The sequence below is a fragment of the Phyllobates terribilis genome, unplaced genomic scaffold (genome assembly GCF_046119375.1).
Source record: "Phyllobates terribilis strain yellow unplaced genomic scaffold, ASM4611937v1 Scaffold_4__5_contigs__length_816908805, whole genome shotgun sequence".
NCBI lineage: Eukaryota > Metazoa > Chordata > Amphibia > Anura > Dendrobatidae > Phyllobates > Phyllobates terribilis.
The window spans coordinates 726,864,827-726,886,130 of record NW_027362764.1 but is presented as its reverse complement, the minus strand read 5'-3'; the positions used below and the strand labels follow the sequence as shown (position 1 = coordinate 726,886,130).

General features: G+C 48.2%; 1 protein-coding gene across 2 annotated transcripts in view; it reads right to left on the bottom strand.

Annotated features, from left to right (window-relative positions):
* The window catches only part of PKHD1L1 (PKHD1 like 1), a 378,989-nt gene that overhangs the window by 212,467 nt on the left and 145,218 nt on the right, over nucleotides 1–21,304 (bottom strand). For both annotated transcript variants that reach the window (XM_073679777.1, XM_073679778.1), the window contains exons 22-23: nucleotides 5,390–5,520; nucleotides 859–1,013 (exon numbers count right to left, since the gene is read on the bottom strand). In XM_073679777.1, the coding sequence (XP_073535878.1) occupies nucleotides 859–1,013; nucleotides 5,390–5,520 (286 nt within the window). The remainder of the gene's footprint in view (nucleotides 1–858; nucleotides 1,014–5,389; nucleotides 5,521–21,304) is intronic.

Below are 21,304 nucleotides of genomic sequence, written 5' to 3'. Positions count from 1 at the left end.
TCCTGTGGACTGATGAAATCAAGATTGAGTTATTTGGTCATACAAAAAGGCGTTATGCATGGTGGAAAAAAAAACACAGCATTCCAAGAAAAACACTTGCTACCCACAGTAAAATTTGGTGGAGGTTCCATCATGCTTTGGGGCTGTGTGGTCAATGCTGGCACTGGGAATCTTGTTAAAGTTGAGGGACGCATGGATTCCACTCAGTATCAGCAGATTCTTGACAATAGTGTTCAAGAATCAGTGATAAATATGAAGTTACAAAGTGGATGGATCTTTCAGCAAGACAATGATCCAAAACACCGATCCAAATCTACTCAGGCATTCATGCAGAGGAACAACTACAATGTTCTGGAATGTCCATCCCAGTCCCCAGACCTGAATATCATTGAACATCTGTGGGATCATTTGAAGAGGGCTGTCCATGCTCGGCGACCATCAAACTTAACTGAACTGGAATTGTTTTGTAAAGAGGAATGGTCAAAAATACCTTCATCCAGGATCCAGGAACTCATTAAAAGCTACAGGAAGCGACTAGAGGCTGTTATTTTTGCAAAAGGAGGATCTACTAACTATTAATGTCACTTTTCTGGTGAGGTGCCCATACTTATGCACCTGTCAAATTTTGTTTGAATGCAGATTGCACATTTTCTGTTAGTACAATGAACCTCATTTCAAGGCAGAAACATTACTGTATCCAACAGTTATTACATATATCAAACTGAAATAGCTGTTGCAAAAACACCAATTTTTATAGAACATTAAGCTTAAGATTAATAGGGGTGCCCAAACTTTTTCATATGACTGTAAGTAACAAATAATTTGACTTTAGTATGTGTGACGTCTGTGCTGACTTACCATTCATATCACTTGTGGTTACTGTCTGCCCAATGTAGAGGACGTCTATATAATAATTTTGGGATGACTGTAAATTGATATAGAGCACGTAGAAATTTCTGCCCGTGTACTTGTTTTTCACAAGTTGCCACAAATCTATACAGGTGTATGTCCAGCTGAAAAATAAGACGTGAAATGAGGATACAGGAATATCGTCACATTTCTAGAATAACGTTCACAAGACAAGTCAACAGCAAATACATAAAATTATATTTGCACCTTGGAGATACGTCAAACCTTACATTAAGGAACTCAATGATCAACTACCGGTATATTATGTTATACAGAATCTGAATATAATGATGTCAGCCTTGGCAAGATTGCCCTCATTACGGTATTTTTTTTGCAACGATCTGCGGCATACATCGCCGGGCAGGAAGCGGTCCTGTTGGCATTTGAAAATTGCACCAGCACTTCAACTATGGCTCACCCAGCTCCAGGACTTCATTGTGCCAACCACGTCACTTAGCACGTACCCACTGGCCAGAAGAGGATAGAAGTGAAGTCATGGGTGATTGGAGAGGTAAGTTATTTTTTTTTATTATTTTTATTTTAAATTGAATTAATTGGTTGTGGGTTGTAGGAGAGAGGACATGAAATTATAAAGAATAGGGGGTGGGGGTAGGAGGAAGGACTTGAAAGTATAATGAATTGGGGGTGGGGAGTGGGAGAGAGGACATGAAAGTATAATGAATTAGGGATGGGGGTAGGAGAGAGGACATGAAAGTATAATGAATTGGGGTGAGGTGTGGGAGACAGGACATGAAAGTATAATGAATTGGGGGTGGGGAGTGGGAGAGAGGCCATGAAAGTATAATAAATAGGGGTGAGGTGTGGGAGAGAGGACATGAAAGTATAATGAATTGGGGTGAGGTGTGGGAAAGAGGACATGAAAGTATAATGAATTGGGGTGAGGTGTGGGAGAGAGGACATGAAAGTATAATGAATTGGGGTGAGGTGTGGGAGAGAGGACATGAAAGTATAATGAATTGGGGTGAGGTGTGGGAGAGAGGACATGAAAGTATAATTAATTGGGGGTGGGGAGTGGGAGAGAGGACGTGAAAGTATAATGAATTGGGGTGAGGTGTGGGAGAGAGGACATGAAAGTATAATGAATTGGGGGTGAGGTGTGGGAGAGAGGACATGAAAGTATAATGAATTGGGGTGAGGTGTGGGAGAGAGAACATGAAAGTATAATGAATTGGGGTGAGGTGTGGGAGAGAGGACATGAAAGTATAATGAATTGTTGGTGGGGAGTGGGAGAGAGGACATGAAAGTATAATGAATTGGGGTGAGGTGTGGGAGAGAGGACATGAAAGTATAATGAATTGGGGGTGGGGAGTGGGAGAGAGGACATGAAAGTATAATGAATTGGGGGTGGGGAGTGGGAGAGAGGACATGAAAGTATAATGAATTGGGGTGAGCTGTGGGAGAGAGGACATGAAAGTATAATGAATTGGGGGTGGGGAGTGGGAGTGAGGACATGAAAGTATAATGAATTGGGGTGAGGTGTGGGAGAGAGGACATGAAAGTATAATGAATTGGGGGTGGGGAGTGGGAGAGAGGACATGAAAGTATAATGAATTGGGGTGAGGTGTGGGAGAGAGGACATGAAAGTATAATGAATTGGGGTGAGGTGTGGGAGAGAGGACATGAAAGTATAATGAATTGGGGGTTGGGAGTGGGAGAGAGGACATGAAAGTATAATGAATTGGGGGTGGGGAGTGGGAGAGAGGACATGAAAGTATAATGAATTGGGGTGAGGTGTGGGAGAGAGGACATGAAAGTATAATGAATTGGGGGTGGGGAGTGGGAGAGAGGACATGAAAGTATAATGAATTGGGGTGAGGTGTGGGAGAGAGGACATGAAAGTATAATGAATTGGGGGTGAGGTGTGGGAGAGAGGACATGAAAGTATAATGAATTGGGGTGATGTGTGGGAGAGAGGACATGAAAGTATAATGAATTGGGGTGAGGTGTGGGAGAGAGGACATGAAAGTATAATGAATTGGGGGTGGGGAGTGGGAGAGAGGACATGAAAGTATAATGAATTGGGGTGAGATGTGGGAGAGAGGACATGAAAGTATAATGAATTGGGGGTGGGGAGTGGGAGAGAGGACATGAAAGTATAATGAATTGGGGGTGGGGAGTGGGAGAGAGGACATGAAAATATAATGAATTGGGGGTGGGGAGTGGGAGAGAGGACATGAAAGTATAATGAATTGGGGTGAGGTGTGGGAGAGAGGACATGAAAGTATAATGAATTGGGGGTGGGGAGTGGGAGAGAGGACATGAAAGTATAATGAATTGGGGGTGGGGAGTGGGAGAGAGGACGTGAAAGTATAATGAATTGGGGTGAGGTGTGGGAGAGAGGACATGAAAGTATAATGAATTGGGGGTGAGGTGTGGGAGAGAGGACATGAAAGTATAATGAATTGGGGGTGAGGTGTGGGAGAGAGGACATGAAAGTATAATGAATTAGGGATGGGGGTAGGAGAGAGGACATGAAAGTATAATGAATTGGGGAGAGGTGTGGGAGACAGGACATGAAAGTATAATGAATTGGGGGTGGGGAGTGGGAGAGAGGCCATGAAAGTATAATGAATTGGGGGTGGGGAGTGGGAGAGAGGACATGAAAGTATAATGAATTGGGGTGAGGTGTGGGAGAGAGGACATGAAAGTATAATGAATTGGGGGTTGGGAGTGGGAGAGAGGACATGAAAGTATAATGAATTGGGGGTGGGGAGTGGGAGAGAGGACATGAAAGTATAATGAATTGGGGGTGGGGAGTGGGAGAGAGGACATGAAAGTATAATGAATTTGGGTGAGGTGTGGGAGAGAGGACATGAAAGTATAATGAATTGGGGGTGAGGTGTGGGAGAGAGGACATGAAAGTATAATGAATTGGGGTGATGTGTGGGAGAGAGGACATGAAAGTATAATGAATTGGGGTGAGGTGTGGGAGAGAGGACATGAAAGTATAATGAATTGGGGTGAGGTGTGGGAGAGAGGACATGAAAGTATAATGAATTGGGGGTGGGGAGTGGGAGAGAGGACATGAATGTATAATGAATTGGGGGTGGGGAGTGGGAGAGAGGACATGAAAGTATAATGAATTGGGGGTGGGGAGTGGGAGAGAGGACATGAAAGTATAATGAATTGGGGGTGGGGAGTGGGAGAGAGGACATGAAAGTATAATGAATTGGGGTGAGGTGTGGGAGAGAGGACATGAAAGTATAATGAATTGGGGGTGGGGAGTGGGAGAGAGGACATGAAAGTATAATGAATTGGGGTGAGGTGTGGGAGAGAGGACATGAAAGTATAATGAATTGGGGGTGGGGAGTGGGAGAGAGGACATGAAAGTATAATGAATTGGGGGTGGGGAGTGGGAGAGAGGACATGAAAGTATAATGAATTGGGGTGGGGAGTGGGAGAGAGGACATGAAAGTATAATGAATTGGGGGTGGGGAGTGGGAGAGAGGACATGAAAGTATAATGAATTGCGGTGAGGTGTGGGAGAGAGGACATGAAAGTATAATGAATTTGGGGTGGGGAGTGGGAGAGAGGACTTGAAAGTATAATGAATTGGGATGAGGTGTGGGAGAGAGGACATGAAAGTATAATGAATTGGGGGTGGGGAGTGGGAGAGAGGACATGAAAGTATAATGAATTGGGGGTGGGGAGTGGGAGAGAGGACATGAAAGTATAATGAATTGGGGGTGGGGAGTGGGAGAGAGGACATGAATGTATAATGAATTGGGGGTGGGGAGTGGGAGAGAGGACATGAAAGTATAATGAATTGGGGGTGGGGAGTGGGAGAGAGGACATGAAAGTATAATGAATTGCGGTGAGGTGTGGGAGAGAGGACATAAAAGTATAATGAATTTGGGGTGGGGAGTGGGAGAGAGGACATGAAAGTATAATGAATTGGGGTGAGGTGTGGGAGAGAGGACATGAAAGTATAATGAATTGGGGGTGGGGAGTGGGAGAGAGGACATGAAAGTATAATGAATTGGGGTGAGGTGTGGGAGAGAGGACATGAAAGTATAATGAATTGGGGTGAGGTGTGGGAGAGAGGACATGAAAGTATAATGAATTGGGGTGAGGTGTGGGAGAGAGAACATGAAAGTATAATGAATTGGGGTGAGGTGTGGGAGAGAGGACATGAAAGTATAATGAATTGGGGGTGGGGAGTGGGAGAGAGGACATGAAAGTATAATGAATTGGGGTGGGCTGTTGGAGAGAGGACATGAAAGTATAATGAATTGGGGTGGGGGTGGGAAAGAGGATATGAAATTATAATGAAATGGGAGTTGGGGGTAGAAGAGAGGATGTCCTGTACTATGGTGTGCATTTTTTAACCACCCTTTGGTGGTCTACATTTGATGAAGAACCTTTGGGGTCAGTGTTTTGATACAGTGTTTTTTGTTTTTATTTGTTTTGTTTTTAATTTTGACTTAAAAAATATACCAAAAGAAAGTGAGAATCGTACCTGTTCCCCTGAACAAAGTCATAGCTGAAATTATTGGTTACGGTTTTGACGGTTCCTAGACTGCTGCTGTCTTCATATTGAAAATTTAAGATAATTGTATTTGTAAGATATCCTTTATAGGCAAAGCAAAGCTGAAAAGAACATAGAAACATAATCAAATATGCAGAAAAAAAGAGCTGCCTGCAACAAATATAAAGAATCAACAGAGACCATCCAATAATCTGATCCTCATTATTAGGGCAAATGCCGACGACTGTATTTTCAGTCCAAGTGCAACCCATTGTTTTGTCAGACTGATGTAAGTCTAGGGGGCCATGCAAGGGAAAATTGCTGCATGTCTGAGATTGATCTGATAGTAAGATTGCACTCGGCCCTGCAAATCAATGAGCTCATGGAAAGCATTGGACTGCACTCGGATGACATCTGAGTGCAGTCCGATTTCCACAAACTGACACAATGGAGAAGATTGAGACATTTTTTTTCCATCTTCTCCTCATCCAACAGAATCAGATCACACTATGATCACACTCTGATCAATCCCTGATCAGAGTGCGATTTGCATAATCTACCCTATACTCTCGGATGAGAGACTCTACGGCCGTCTGCACCTGCCCTTAATAGAAATTTTCACATGTAGTAAGGTCTTTCGTAGAGGTTGTTATTAGCTTTCAGGAATATTCTACTTTGAGGCTATGGTCACATGAAGTTTTTTAAGCATTCGGAAACAATGGACCTGACTAATTATTTCATTTGTGACGGTTGCAAATTTGTTGCAAATGTACTCCAGTTTCCCTTGGAGTGCTTTAAAGTAAGTCTGCTGTTTTAGAACAATTTTTTGTGTCATTTTTCAAAACTTACAACTTTTTGCAAAAAATGTTAAAGTAAAAAATAAAGACCGTTTTGTTACTTTGCACAAAATTCAGGAACCCCTTTCGTCATTTTGAAGAATTTGCTACAAAACATGGCAATAAAAACCACAAAACAAAAAAGAAAACAGACCTAGGCTGGGTGTCCAAGATGGGCTTTTGACTCTGCATATTCTCACTGTGTCGAAAATGCAGCATCTTAGCGCTCCAGCAGAATGGATGGGATGTATCCAAATCTCCTGCTCACTTGGCTTTTTTTTACCCAGTGTAAACTGACCTGCGGTGCGTGTTTCAAATCCATGACATGTCAATTTCTCTTGCAGGTACGCGGAGTTTTATGTGCAGATTTTCCCCAGAAGCTTGCAGTAGATGTGGAAAATCCACAGGTAAAAAACACACAGGCGCTTTTAGTGCGTTTCCGCAGAGGAAACGCATCAAAAACACATATTATCCACACATGATTGTATCAAAGTTTTGTCAAAGCCAAATACCAATAAATATCACAAAACAAAGCAGCTTTATTTATAATATAACATACACGCAGGAGACAAAAAAACAGAGTCAAAAATGCGACAAAAAGGCATGTACAAAAAAGGCAATGGAAATGGAAAAATGCAAGTAACCTAAATTTTGCAGAAATGGTGCAAAAAATCTGCAACATCAAAAACTCACCAAAAGCTCTTCATGGGAATGTAGCCTTAAAATAATCCACAAATAATGAATCGGACCAGTTTTTCCACTACCACCTCCTCCCGCAGGCTATTCATAGTCTGCTCCAGCATGTACAGGTGCTTCGCACAAAATTAGAATATCATCGAAAAGTTCATTTATTTTAATTTTTCAATCCAAAAAGTGAAACACATATATCATATAGAGTCATTACAAACAGAGTGATCCATTTCAAGTGTTTATTTCTGTTAATGTTGATGATTATGGCTTACAGCCAATGAAAACACAAAAATCATTATCTCAGTAAATTAGAATAATTAACAAAAAGCACCCGCAAAGGCTTCCTGCGCTTTTAAAAAGGTCCCTTAGTCTGTTTCAGTAGGCTCCACAATCATGGGGAAGACTGCTGACTTGACAGATGTCCAGAAGGCAGTCATTGACACACTCCAGAAGGAGGATAAGCCATAAGAAGCTGGCTGTTCACAGAGTGCTGTATCCAAGCATATTAATGAAAAGCTGAGTGGAAGGAAAAAGTGTGGTAGAAAAAGGTGCACAAGCAACCAGGATAACCGCAGCCTTGAAAGGATTGTTAAGAAAAGGCCATTCAAAAATTTGGGGGAGATTCACAAGAAGTGGACTGCTGCTGGAGTCATTGCTTCAAGAGCCACCACACACAGCAGTATCCAGGATATGGGCAACAAGTGTCGCATTCCTTGTGTCAGGCCACTCATGGCCAATAGACAACGCCAGAAACGTCTTACCTGGGCCAAGGAGAAAAAGACCTGGACTGTTGCTCAGTGGTCCAAGGTGTTGTTTTCAGATGAAAGTAAAGCTTGCATTTCGTTTGGAAATCAAGGTCCCAGAGTTTGGAGGAAGAGTGGAGAGGCCACAATCCAAGCTGCTTGAGGTCTAGTGTGAAGTTTCCACAATCAGTGATGGTTTGGGGGGCCATGTCATCTGCTGGTGAAGGTCCACTGTGTTTTATCAAAACCAAAGTCAGCGCAGCCGTCTACCAGGAAATTTTCGAGCACTTCATGCTTCCCTCTGCCAAAAAGCTTTTTAGAGATGGAAATTTCATTCTCCAGCAGGACTTGGCACCTGTCCACACTGCCAAAAGTACCAATACTTGGTTCAAAAACAACAGCATCACTGTGCTTGATTGCCCAGCAAACTCGCCTGACCTTAACCCCATAGAGAATCTATGGGGTATTGTCAAGAGGAAGATGAGACACCAGACCCAACAATGTAGACGAGCTGAAGGCTGCTATCAAAGCAACCTGGGCTTCCATAACACCTCAGCAGTGCCACAGGCTGATCGCCTCCATGCCACTCCGCATTGATGCAGTAATTGATGTAAAAAGAGCCCCGACCAAGTATTGAGTGCATTTACTGATCATACATTTCAGTAGGCCAACATTTAGGATTTTAAAATCATTTTTCAAGCTGTTGTTATAAAGTATTCTAATTTACTGAGATAATGATTTTTGTGTTTTCATTGGCTGTAAGCCATAATCATCAATATTAACAGAAATAAACACTTGAAATAGATCACTCTGTTTGTTACTCTATATAATATATGAGTTTCACTTTTTGTATTGAAGAACTGAAATAAATTAACTTTTTGATGATATTCTAATTTTGTGAGAAGCACCTGTATATGACCAGAATAGTGATGCTGATGATGGCATCGTCAGCGCTAACCATCTTAGTAGCCATTTCTAAACTGTGCAGAAGGATGCAGAGGTCCTTAATCTGTGCCCACTCTGTAAATGTGATATGCCCCACGTCCATACTGTGTTGGGCCAGGCTATACGACATGACATACTGCGTCAGCGCTCGTTGTTGGTGCTACAGTCGCTGCAACATGTGCAGAGTGGAATTCCACCATGTTGGCACATCGCATATCAACTAGGTAACTGTAATGGACAAAGACTTCTTTATCGATGCAAGCCGATGACCTGAGGGATGCGAATGGCGGAAGTGAGCACACAGCTTCCATGCTTTCTGCAGCAGAGCATCCAGGCCAGGATAGTCCACCAGGTTGAGGTCGTGAGCCATGCAAGGCATGTATGTGAGCTTGCCTCGGCGTAGGGCCACCACCAGGTTAGCACCGATATAGCACACGGCCTTCCCTGGCTCCAGGTTCAGCGGAGACAGCCATTGCTCAAACTCAGCCTGGAGAGCTGTCCACAAATCTTCAGCTGTATGACTGCGATCTCCAAGACACATTAATTCTATGACTGCCTGATTGCGGTGAGCCCTGGCTGCGCAGTATGGAGGTGTTGTGGATTCGCTCTGCACTGTTAGAACTCGTGTGTTAATAAGGCAGAGGTTGAGGGCGCAGGTGGAGGCCCTAGAGGTGGAGGAGGTAAAGCAGAGGAGAAAGTGTGAAATACAGAGGTTTGTCCTGCAAGCCTTGGGGATTCTAAGACTTATGGAACAGCCCCTTTCCCACCTGTTCCCACAGCCACCAGAGTCACCAAGTGTCCAGTCAACGAGATGTAACGTCATTGGCCATGCTTACTCGTCCAGGTGTCTGTGGTGAAATGCACCCTGGCAGACATAGATGTAGTCAAGCAATGGGTGATGTTGTCTACGATATGCTGGTGTAGCGCAGGCTCAGCTTTCTTAGAGAAGTAATGGTGACTGGGCAACTGGTACTGGGGGATTGCGATGGCCATCAGCTTTCGGAAACCGTCTGTATCCACCAGGCGGAAAGGCAGCATTTCTGTGGCTCACAGATTGGAGTTGGTGGAGTTCAACCTCTTAGCATTGTCATGTGTAGGAGAAAGATCCTAGTTACTTACCGGTAACGGGATTTTACAGAGCCCATGCCAGCACCACCTGAGAAAGGGTATCCGCCCACCAAGGACAGGAACCTACTGTTTTTGTTTCAGAGCATGAGAGGGCCTCCGAAAAATAGGTTAGTACATAACTACCACCTAAACATATCTTAAAAAAACACCCTAAGAGATGCACACCTTAAATGATAACGGGGAGGGAATTAATAGGGTGCTGTCATGGGCTCTGTAAAATCCCATTACCGGTAAGTAACTAGGATCTTTTCCCCTTCTCCCATGACAGCACCACCTGAGAGATTTAGAGAGATCAGACACCAGAGGGAGGGATCACCGCTTGCAACACCTTCCTCCCAAAGGACAGATCAGTAGAAGAGGAAAGGTCAAGACAGTAATGCTTGTAAAATGTAGCTGTTAGAACTCTCCAGTTAGGTTTTTTCTAGTTTGCTGGTCACATGACCATTTTTGCCTATTTAATCCGGCTCCGCCCTCCTGGCCTTGCTGGACTTCATTGTATTTTCTACTATTGAGCTAGCTTGGTACTCTGTTACCTTTCTCTGTTAGTTTTGCTAGGTCTTCTGACCTCTATGTTCTATGTTGTGTGTTTGTCTTTTACTGCTACAATTAGGAGGTGTCCAACTTTATCCCAGTCCCTAGTTCTTGTAGGGATCCCTCCCTTGCATCTATAGGTCTTCGTACAGACTAGCCGAGGACTTTAGCGGGTCTGATCACAGGATCAGGTTCCCCGTTACATCGTAGGGATCCAGTTTAGTTCTATTGTAGGGACAGATCTCCTGTCTTTCCTTAGTGCTTGTAGCAGAACATAACAGTAAGTCCAGCCTAAAAAATTTCTCTAAGGAAAGACCCCCAGTTTCCATCATGGTCTCGGTTCAGGATTTGGCTCAACGCTTGCAGGGACTCTCTCTGGAGGTGGTCAAGCTCCAACAACACGTGAGTAGCTGCCCTGGAGCACATTTTGTGGATCCAAAGGTACGCCTGCCTGATCTATTTTTTGGTGAACAACAAGATTTTTTTTCTTTTAAAAATGCTTGTTTATTGTATTTTCGTTTAAGACCCGGATCCTCTGGTGATGAATCACAGCACATAGGGTTCATAATGTCACTTTTGCACAAGGATCCTCAGGGATGGGCTTTTTCTCTCCAACCTAGTGATCCGTGCTTTAGATCAGTGGATCGTTTTTTTTCTGCTTTGGGTTTGTTGTACGATGATCCTGATCGTGTCTCATCTGCTGAGTCTGAATTGAGACGTTTGAGGCAGGGATCAGGTAATGTGGAAAAATATTGTTCTCACTTCCGTCGGTGGTCTGCCCAGGTGGGGTGGAACGATTCAGCTTTGAAAAGTTTGTGTAGCATACCTGGCGGCGTTCTTGCATGGTGTTCCATCTCTCATCATGCAAGATCGCAAACTTCATCTCCTGCCCAGCTTCCTGGTCTGGCTTCTTTCCTTGTGCTCTGCTCCACTTTGGCTGCATAGGGCGACGCCCGCTGAACTTCCTGTTTCTTGTACCTGCTGCGGACATGCCCCTGTTGCACCTTCAGCCTATTGCTGTCCATCTTTGGGTATTTATACCACCTTCTTCCTCAAGATGGCGCCTGAGCATTGTTTCTTGTCAGTTGGCTTTTTGTCTCTGACATGCCAGGTCCTATCCTGTTTTCCTGTTCTGTGTCTGAACTGTGGTCTGTTCTTGTGAACACGCTTCTTGCCTGTTCTTTCGCCTTCTAGGGGCCGTATTCCTAGATCTGCCTGTCTGTGCCTTGCGGTATCTGTTCCCGTCTGAACAGAGTCCTGTTTGTGTCTCTGCCTTGCGGTATCTGTTCCCGTCTGAACAGAGTCCTGTTTGTGTCCCTGCCTTGCGGTATCTGTTCCCGTCTGAACAGAGTCCTGTTTGTGTTCCTGCCTTGCGGTATCTGTTCCCGTCTGAACAGAGTCCTGTTTGTGTTCCTGCCTTGCTGTCTCTGTTCCCATTCCTCTGTTCCCTGTTGTCTGTGCCTCGTTTCTACTTTAACCTTGTCTCCCTTTTCCCTCTATGTCTGTTTTCTGCGTCTTTCTGCAGAGTCTGAACCCGCTCCTAAATTCCTTCTTGTCGTCTCTGTACCTCTGTTGTGAATTTAGTGTACGCTCGCTACTTCTATGTAAGTACTGTGCGTGCTTCTGGTTCTGCCTTTCCTTCTCCGTCTGTTCTTTGTGAACAGAGTCCTATCCCCTTGCCTTGTTTACCGCTCTGCGGTGTCCGCTCTGCTCCTGCTTAGCTTGCCGCTCTTGCGGTTTCTGCTCTGCTCCTGCCCTGTTTACCGCTCTGCGGTGTCCGCTCTGCTCCTGCTTAGCTTGCCGCTCTTGCGGTTTCTGCTCTGCTCCTGCCTTGTTTACCGCTCTGCGGTGTCCGCTCTGCTCCTGCTTAGCTTGCCGCTCTTGCGGTTTCTGCTCTGCTCCTGCCTTGTTTACCGCCCTGCTCCTGCTTAGCTTGCCGCTCTTGCGGTTTCTACTCTGCTCCTGCCTTGTTTACCGCTCTGCGGTGTCCGCTCTGCTCCTGCTTAGCTTGCCACTCTTGCGGTTTCTGCTCTGCTCCTGCCTTGTTTACCGCTCTGCGGTGTCCGCTCTGCTCCTGCTTAGCTTGCCGCTCTTGCGGTTTTCACTCTGCTCTTGCCTTGCTTGCCGCTCCTGCGGTTTCTGCTCTGCTCTTATCTTGCTTACTGCTTCTGCGGTTTCCGCCCCGCCCTGCTTCTGCCCGCTGCTCCGGCAGTCCTGTCCTGCCCTGCTTGTGCTCGCTGCTCCTGCAGCCCTGTCCTGCTCTGTTCTTGCCCACCGCTTCGGGCGTTCCCTCTCTGCTGTGGTTGTCTACCGCATCTGCGGTTCTGTGACCCAGTCTGTACTGGGTCTTAACCTCTCTGTGCTCCAGCCCGTCCTTTCGGCCAGTACCTCCCTGCCTGCATACTCGCCTGTATCCACCCATCTGCATACCTGCCGTGTTTGCTTACATCCACCAGTCTGTGCCAGCCTAACCTGCCTGTTCCAGTAATCCCAGTGTGGGTCAACCCCCGTGTCCGGAGTTTGACCTGGAGTAGCACCTGGTCCCTCTGCCCGGTTTCTCCCTGGTGCACTGGCGTCGTATGCCGTCGTGCCACCTTGGTCGGATCGGCCAGATACTTAGTCACGCCCCTCCAGGCACTCTCCGGTCTATGGTCCAGTGGAACCACAACACCCGCACACGCCAGTCAGTCCGGGCGTGTGCATAACAGTTTGTTTCTTGCGGGGCTAGGTGAAAGGGTTAAAGATTTGCTGATTGCTTATCCCACACCTGGAAACTTGCAGGAGGCTATGCAATTAGCTATACGGGTGGACAGGAGACTGCGTGCAAGGGTTAATGAGAGCAAATCCTCTGCTATGTCAGCTCCAAGTCTTGAGAGGGTCTGTGCTGACAAAGGAGAGCCGATGGAGATTGGGGCGATGACACCCCGCTCTCAGGAAAAAGACCGCAGGCTTTCTGAAGGTTTGTGCTTCTATTGCGGAAATTCTGGTGATTTTATTAAGAACTGTGTGCTTCGTATGAACAAAGAAAAAAAAATGGTCAGTTATGCACGTATTGCCTGTTTAAATACTAAGGGAGTATTTCTATCTGCTACTACCGCAGCTCAGGAAGAATTAATTGAATTTCGGGTATTTGTGGATTGTGGTTCTACTCTGAATGTGATTGATGGGGGATTTTTGGAAAAACTTACATTAAAACCTAAACCTTTGTCATCCCCTATTGCTGTGGTTTCTGTTGATGGCTCTCCCTTGAAGAGTGTTACTCACAAGGTCTGTGAGTTTCCCCTCACTATTAATGGTGTTCATCAAGAGAATTTGGATTTGGTAGTATTGAATAATTTGCCTTCTCCAGTAATATTGGGGTTGCCCTGGTTAAAATTGCATAATCCTGTACTGGATTGGTCTACCAATGAAATTAAGTCCTGGAGCCCTAAGTGTTATGAGAAGTGTTGTAACGTACGTATTGCTGCGGTGGAAAAAGGGGAATTACCTGTACCTATTCAGGATTTTTGGAGAGTTTTTTCTGAGGAGGAGTCACAAATTTTGCCTCCCCATAGAGACTATGATTGTACCATTGAATTTGTCCCTGGAGCGACTCTTCCTAAAAGTCGTTTATTTAATCTTACTATTCCTGAGAGAAAGGCTTTGGAGGAATACATACAGACAAGCTTGGCCGCCGGTCACATTAGGCCTTCCAAGTCTCCTGTGGCTGTTGGATTTTTTTTTGTTAAAAAAAAGATGGCGGTTTACGTCCTTGTTTGGACTTTCGTGAGATTAATAAAATTACTGTACGCAATCCTTACCCACTGCCATTGATTCCTGATTTGTTTAACCAGTTAGTAGGGGCCAAGTGGTTCTCTAAAATTGATCTCCGGGGGGCATACAATTTGTTGCGCATGAAGGAGGCTGATGAATGGAAGACTGCTTTTAACACTCCTGTGGGTCATTTTGAGAATCTGGTTATGCCTTTTGGTCTCACCAATGCTCCAGCATTTTTTCAGAATCTTATTGTAACATACCTGGTGGCGTCCTTGCATAGTGGTCCATCTCCCACTGTGCAAGAGCACGCACTTGATCTCCAGTCCAGAATGTCTCTCTGGCTTCCCTCCATGCTGTCTGTTTGTGTCTGTTTCTGCTACTTAAGGGCGGCGCCCGATCACTTCCTGCTTTTTGTACCTGCTGTGGGTCACACCCCTTGTGCGTCCTCAGCCTATTGCTGTCTGTCACCTGGTATATAACCCAGCTGCTCCAATCAATCCCTGCCTGAGCATAGTGTTTCACTCAGTGTGTGCTTGCACTCTGAAGGTGCCAGGTCCCATTCTGTGTTCTCTTGTCTGCCTATCCTGGAGGCTGTATTTCCAGGCCTGTCTGGACACGCTCCTAGCCTGTTCCTCTCGCCTTCTAGGGGCCGATTACCTAGACCCGCTCCTGTATCTTGTCTGCCCTGTCTGAACACGCTCCTAGCCTGTTCCTCCTGCCTTCTAGGGGCCGATTACCTAGACCCGCTCCTGCATCTTGTCTGTCCTGTCTGAACACGCTCCTTGCCTGTTCGTCCCGCCTCTCTGGGGGCCGTATTCCCAGACCCACTCCTGTATCCCGCTGCAGTGTCGGTCTCCTCCGTACACTCAGTTCCAGTCTGCACTCTCTCCTATCTTTTACCTGTTTTTTCTCTATGTCCGTTCCTTTCCTTTTTCTGCAGAGTCTGAACTTGTACCTAACTCCTGCTTGTTGTCTCTGTACTCCCGTTTGTGAGTTTGTGGTCCACTCGCTACTTCACTGCAAGTACCCTGTGGGTATCTGGCTCTGCCTTTCCCTTCCTGTCTGTTCTGTGTGAACAGAGCCCTGTCCCCCCTGCTCAGCCTTGCCTGCTCTGACTCCTTTGCTCACCGCTCCGGCGGTTCTAGCCTGCTCTGACTCCTTTGCTCACTGCTCCGGCGGTTCTAGCCTGCTCTGACTCCTTTGCTCACTGCTCAGGCGGTTCTAGCCTGCTCTGACTCCTTTGCTCACTGCTCCGGCGGTTCTAGCCTGCTCTGACTCCTTTGCTCACCGCTCTGGCGGTTCTAGCCTGCTCTGACTCCTTTGCTCACCGCTCCGGCGGTTCTAGCCTGCTCTGACTCCTTTGCTCACCGCTCCGGCGGTTCTAGCCTGCTCTGACTCCTTTGCTCACCGCTCCGGCGGTTCTAGCCTGCTCTGACTCCTTTGCTCACCGCTCCGGCGGTTCTAGCCTGCTCTGACTCCTTTGCTCACCGCTCCGGCGGTTCTAGCCTGCTCTGACTCCTTTGCTCACCGCTCCAGCGGTTCTAGCCTGCTCTGACTCCTTTGCTCACCGCTCCGGCGGTTCTAGCCTGCTCTGACTCCTTTGCTCACCGCTCCGGCGGTTCTAGCCTGCTCTGACTCCTTTGCCCACCGCTCCGGCGGTTCTAGCCTGCTCTGACTCCTTTGCCCACCGCTCTGGCGGTTCTAGCCTGCTCTGACTCCTTTGCTCACCGCTCCAGGCGGCCTCGTCCTGCTCTTACTCCTTGCTCACTGCTCCGGCAGTCTCGCTCAGCTCTGACCCTTTGCTCACCGCTCCAGGCGGCCTTGTCCTGCCCTGCTCTCGCTCACCTCTCTGGGCGGCCTCACTCTGCTGTGTTTGTCCGCCACATCTGTGGTTCTGTTCCTGAGTCCCAGTGTGTACTGGGTCCTATTCCCCCTGTGTTCCTACCTGCTAGTGCCTCCCTGTCTGCACTCTAGCCATGCTTGCCTGTACCCCCCTGCCTGCATACCCGCCTGCCTGCATACCAGTCGTGCCTGCCTATTCCCACCAGTCTGTGTGCCAGCCTACCAGTCTGTTCCTGTATTCCCCTGTGTGGGTCAACAGCCGTGTCCGGGGTCTGTCCTGGAGTAGCACCTGGTCCCTCTGCTCGGTTCCTCCTTGGTGCACTGGCGTCGTATGCCGTCGTGCGACCCTGGTCGGATCGGGTGAATACCTAGTTACGCCCCTCCAGGCATTCACTCTCCGGCACGGTCCAGTGGAATCACACGCACACATCGCTCAGCCCGGGTGTGTGCATTACAGCATGCTCAGGCCATGGTTCCCGTTGAGCCCCACGGCCTTCGCTCTCTGAGACGTTTTCTAGTGAATACATGCATTAAAAAGAAATAAATAATTTTTTTTTTCCTTAGCTGAGTTCCAGGCGAATTACGCACCCGTCCAGATGGATCTATCAGCTCTCGTTCCTGCGGATCCGCCACGTTACTATGGGGATCCAAGACAGAGTCGTGCATTTGTGGAGCAATGCATGCTACACTTCAAGTTCTACCCTCTATGTTTTCCCACAGATCGGGTTAAGGTGGGATTCATGATGTCTTACCTAGCGGGTGATGCCTTGAATTGGATCATTCCCCTATGGGACGCACAGGATCCTATCGTCCTAGACATAATGGCCTTCCTGGTGGCCTTTCTAATGGTCTTCGATGATCCTAACCCGGAGGCTCCTGCTGAAGCTTCACTTCCCAGTATCCCGGAGCAGCCCCGATGGGTAATGTGTGTGGGTAGCACAATAGTCCTCCAGCCCAATGAGACTACTGCCCACCCAGAATCCTCACAGGGTGACTACACTCTCCGGAATACTTCTCCCAACCTCAAGAGGCAGTCCAGATGTGCTAGACGTAGAGGCAAGCCGTCACACCAGGGTCTGTCCTCCCTGAGACCTCCTGACCCCAACCTTGAAGTCCCTACTGAAGCTTCATCTCCCTGTATCCCGGAGAAGTCCCAACGGGTAATGTGCATGGGGAGTGCACCAGTTCTCCTGCCCGAAGAGACTGCTGCCCACCCAGAATTCACACCGGAGGACCCCCTGTTGCCTCCTGAATCCCCCGGGATACCACTTGAGGACAATTGGAGAGAGACTTCCCTATACCCTGCACCTGATACCTCGCCCGCTTCGTCCAGTGAGTCCGACCTAGTGTTCTCCGAAGCAGAGGTTACCCCTGAGTCTCTACACCCCTCCGATGAGGCGGAGGATCTCCAGTGTTCTCCTGAACCCTTCGGGGTGCTACCTGGTAGCGAATGGACAGAGACTTTCCTATACTCGGTACCAGATACCTCGGCTGCTTCATCCAGTGAGTCCGACCTAGTGTACTCTGAAGCAGAGGTTACCCATGAGTCTCATCACCCCTCCGACCTGGCGGAGGACCTCCAGTTGTCTCCTGAGCCCTTCGGGGTGCTACCTGGTAGCGAAAGGACAGAGACGCTCCTATACTCTGTACCTGATACCTTGCTCGCTTCGTCTAGTAGTGAGTCCTACCTAGTGTACTCCGAAGCAGAGGTTACTCCCGAGTCTCTACACCCCTCCGACCAGGCGGAGGACCTCCAGTTGTCTCCAAAACCCTTCGGGGTGCCACCTGGTGGTGAATGGACAGAGACTTTCCTATATCCTGGATCTGATACCTCGCTTGCTTCGTCCAGTGAGTCCGACCTAGTGTACTCTGAAGCAGAGGTTACCCATGAGTCTCTACACCCCTCTGACCAGGCGGAGGACCTCCAGTTGTCTCCAGAACCCTTCGGGGTGCCACCTGGTGGTGAATGGACAGAGACTTTCCAATACTCGGTACCCGATACCTTGCCTGCTTCGTCCAGTGAGTCCGACCTAGTGTACTCTGAAGCAGATGTTTTCCCCGAGCCTCTGCACTCTTCTGACCCGGCAGAGGACCTCCAGTTGTTTCATGACTCCTCCGGGGTACCACCAGATAACAAAGAGACAGTGACTTTTTCTCACCCTGTACCTGATAACCCGTCTATTTCTTCCTGTGAATTTGACAAGATGTACCTCAAAGCAGAGATTACCCCCAAGTCTCTGCTCCCCTCCAACCCGGTGGAGGACTTCCAGTTGTCTCCTGTACCCTCTGGGGTGCCACCTGAAAATATGTGGAGAGAGACTTCCTTGTGTGCTGTTCCTGGTACTCCACCCGTTTCGTCTGTTGCTGAGGATGGCTGGATAGGAGGTAGCATCCTAGCTAACCAGATGAGATCAGTTTTTCCTGTGGACAGTGGAAGTGATCTCCTTGAAGTGAAGGATTGGCCCTCGAATTCCCTGCGGAAGATTCTGGCAGGCCTGAAGAAGAGGGGGCGTAAGGGGGGGGGTACTGTAACATACCTGGCAGCGTCCTTGCATAGTGGTCCATCTCCCACTGTGCAAGAGCGCGCACTTGATCTCCAGTCCAGAATGTCTCTCTGGCTTCCCTCCATGCTGTCTGTTTGTGTCTGTTTCTGCTGCTTAAGGGCGGCGCCCGATCACTTCCTGCTTTTTGTACCTGCTGTGGGTCACACCCCTTGTGCGTCCTCAGCCTATTGCTGTCTGTCACCTGGTATATAACCCAGCTGCTCCAATCAATCCCTGCCTGAGCATAGTGTTTCATTCAGTGTGTGCTTGCACTCTGAAGGTGCCAGGTCCCGTTCTGTGTTCTCTTGTCTGCCTATCCTGGAGGCTGTATTTCCAGGCCTGTCTGAACATGCTCCTAGCCTGTTCCTCTCGCCTTCTAGGGGCCGATTACCTAGACCTGCTCCTGTATCTTGTCTGCCCTGTCTGAACACGCTCCTAGCCTGTTCCTCCTGCCTTCTAGGGGCCAATTACATAGACCCGCTCCTGTATCTTGTCTGTCCTGTCTGAACACGCTCCTTGCCTGTTTGTCCCGCCTCTCTGGGGGCCGTATTCACAGACCCACTCCTGTATCCCGCTGCAGTGTCGGTCTCCTCCGTACACTCAGTTCCAGTCTGCACTCTCTCCTATATTTTACCTGTTTTTTCTCTATGTCCGTTCCTTTCCTTTTTCTGCAGAATCTGAACTTGTACCTAACTCCTGCTTGTTGTCTCTATACTCCCGTTTGTGAGTTTGTGGTCCACTCGCTACTTCACTGCAAGTACCCTGTGGGTATCTGGCTCTGCCTTTCCCTTCCTGTCTGTTCTGTGTGAACAGAGCCATGTCCCCCCTGCTCAGCCTTGCCTGCTCTGACTCCTTTGCTCACCGCTCCGGCGGTTCTAGCCTGCTCTGACTCCTTTGCTCACCGCTCCGGCGGTTCTAGCCTGCTCTGACTCCTTTGCTCACCGCTCCGGCGGTTCTAGCCTGCTTTGACTCCTTTGCTCACCGCTCCGGCGGTTCTAGCCTGCTCTGACTCCTTTGCTCACCGCTCCGGCGGTTCTAGCCTGCTCTGACTCATTTGCTCACCGCCCCGGCGGTTCTAGCCTGCTCTGACTCCTTTGCTCACCGCTCCGGCGGTTCTAGCCTGCTCTGACTCCTTTGCTCACCGCTCCGGCGGTTCTAGCCTGCTCTGACTCCTTTGCTCACCGCTCCGGCGGTTCTAGCCTGCTCTGACTCCTTTGCTCACCGCTCCGGCGGTTCTAGCCTGCTCTGACTCCTTTGCCCACCGCTCCGGCGGTTCTAGCCTGCTCTGACTCCTTTGCCCACCGCTCTGGCGGTTCTAGCCCGCTCTGACTCCTTTGCTCACCGCTCCAGGCGGCCTCGTCCTGCTCTTACTCCTTGCTCACTGCTCCGGCAGTCTTGCTCAGCTCTGACCCTTTGCTCACCGCTCCAGGCGGCCTTGTCCTGCCCTGCTCTCGCTCACCTCTCTGGGCGGCCTCACTCTGCTGTGTTTGTCCGCCACATCTGTGGTTCTGTTCCTGAGTCCCAGTGTGTACTGGGTCCTATTCCCCCTGTGTTCCTACCTGCTAGTGCCTCCCTGTCTGCACTCTAGCCATGCTTGCCTGTACCCCCCTGCCTGCATACCCGCCTGCCTGCATACCAGTCGTGCCTGCCTATTCCCACCAGTCTGTGTGCCAGCCTACCAGTCTGTTCCTGTATTCCCCTGTGTGGGTCAACAGCCGTGTCCGGGGTCTGTCCTGGAGTAGCACCTGGTCCCTCTGCTCGGTTCCTCCTTGGTGCACTGGCGTCGTATGCCGTCGTGCGACCCTGGTCGGATCGGGTGAATACCTAGTTACGCCCCTCCAGGCATTCACTCTCCGGCACGGTCCAGTGGAATCACACGCACACGCCGCTCAGCCCGGGCGTGTGCATTACACTTATTAATGACATCCTGAGACCTTTGATCGGCAAAAATGTGGTTGTGTATTTGGATGACATTCTGATTTATTCGCCTGATCTGGAGTCTCATTGGCTGAGTGTACGTGAGGTATTACAGTTATTAATGGACAATTCGCTTTTTGCTAAGCTAGAGAAATGTGAGTTCGCTGTACAGAGAATTAGTTTTTTGGGCTACATTATCTCCAGTGAAGGTTTTGAGATGGACCCGGTTAAAGTTCAAGCTGTGCAGGAATGGCCTAGGCCTATTGGTTTGAAATCGATACAGAGGCTTTTGGGTTTCGCCAATTATTACAGAAAATTCATAAAAAAAAATTCTATTATTGTCAAACCGCTGACCGATCTCACTAGGAAAGGTGCTAATGCGGTTCAGTGGCCTTCTGAGGCCATTGAAGCTTTTGTGTTTCTAAAGGAGAGGTTCACCTCTGCTCCCATCCTTATGCAGCCTGATGTGACTAAGCCGTTTTTGGTTGAGGTTGATGCTTCTTCTGTGGGGGTTGGTGCGGTGTTGTCTCAGGAAAGCAAGGATGGAGTACATCCCTGTGCCTTTTTTTCAAAAAAAATTTCTGAGACTGAACTTAATTACGATATTGGTAATTGGGAATTGCTGGCTATTAAACTCGGATTTGAACACTGGCGTCATCTCTTGGAAGGTGCTGAATTTCCCATTCAGGTTTTCACTGATCATAAAAATCTGATCTATCTTGATGCTGCCAAGCGCTTGAATGCCCGTCAGGCTAGGTGGGCACTTTTCTTCTCGCGGTTTAATTTTTCCGTTACTTACATCCCGGGTAATGTTAAAGCGGATGCTTTGTCTCGCAGTTTTTCTCCCATGGTCAGTGCTGAGGAGGAGGAGAGCATTTTACAAGAAGGTGTTGTGATTGCTGCTTTGGACTCTGTTTTGGAGGATGAGATTCTTAAAGCTCAGGAGAATGCCCCATCTAACACTCCCCATGGGAG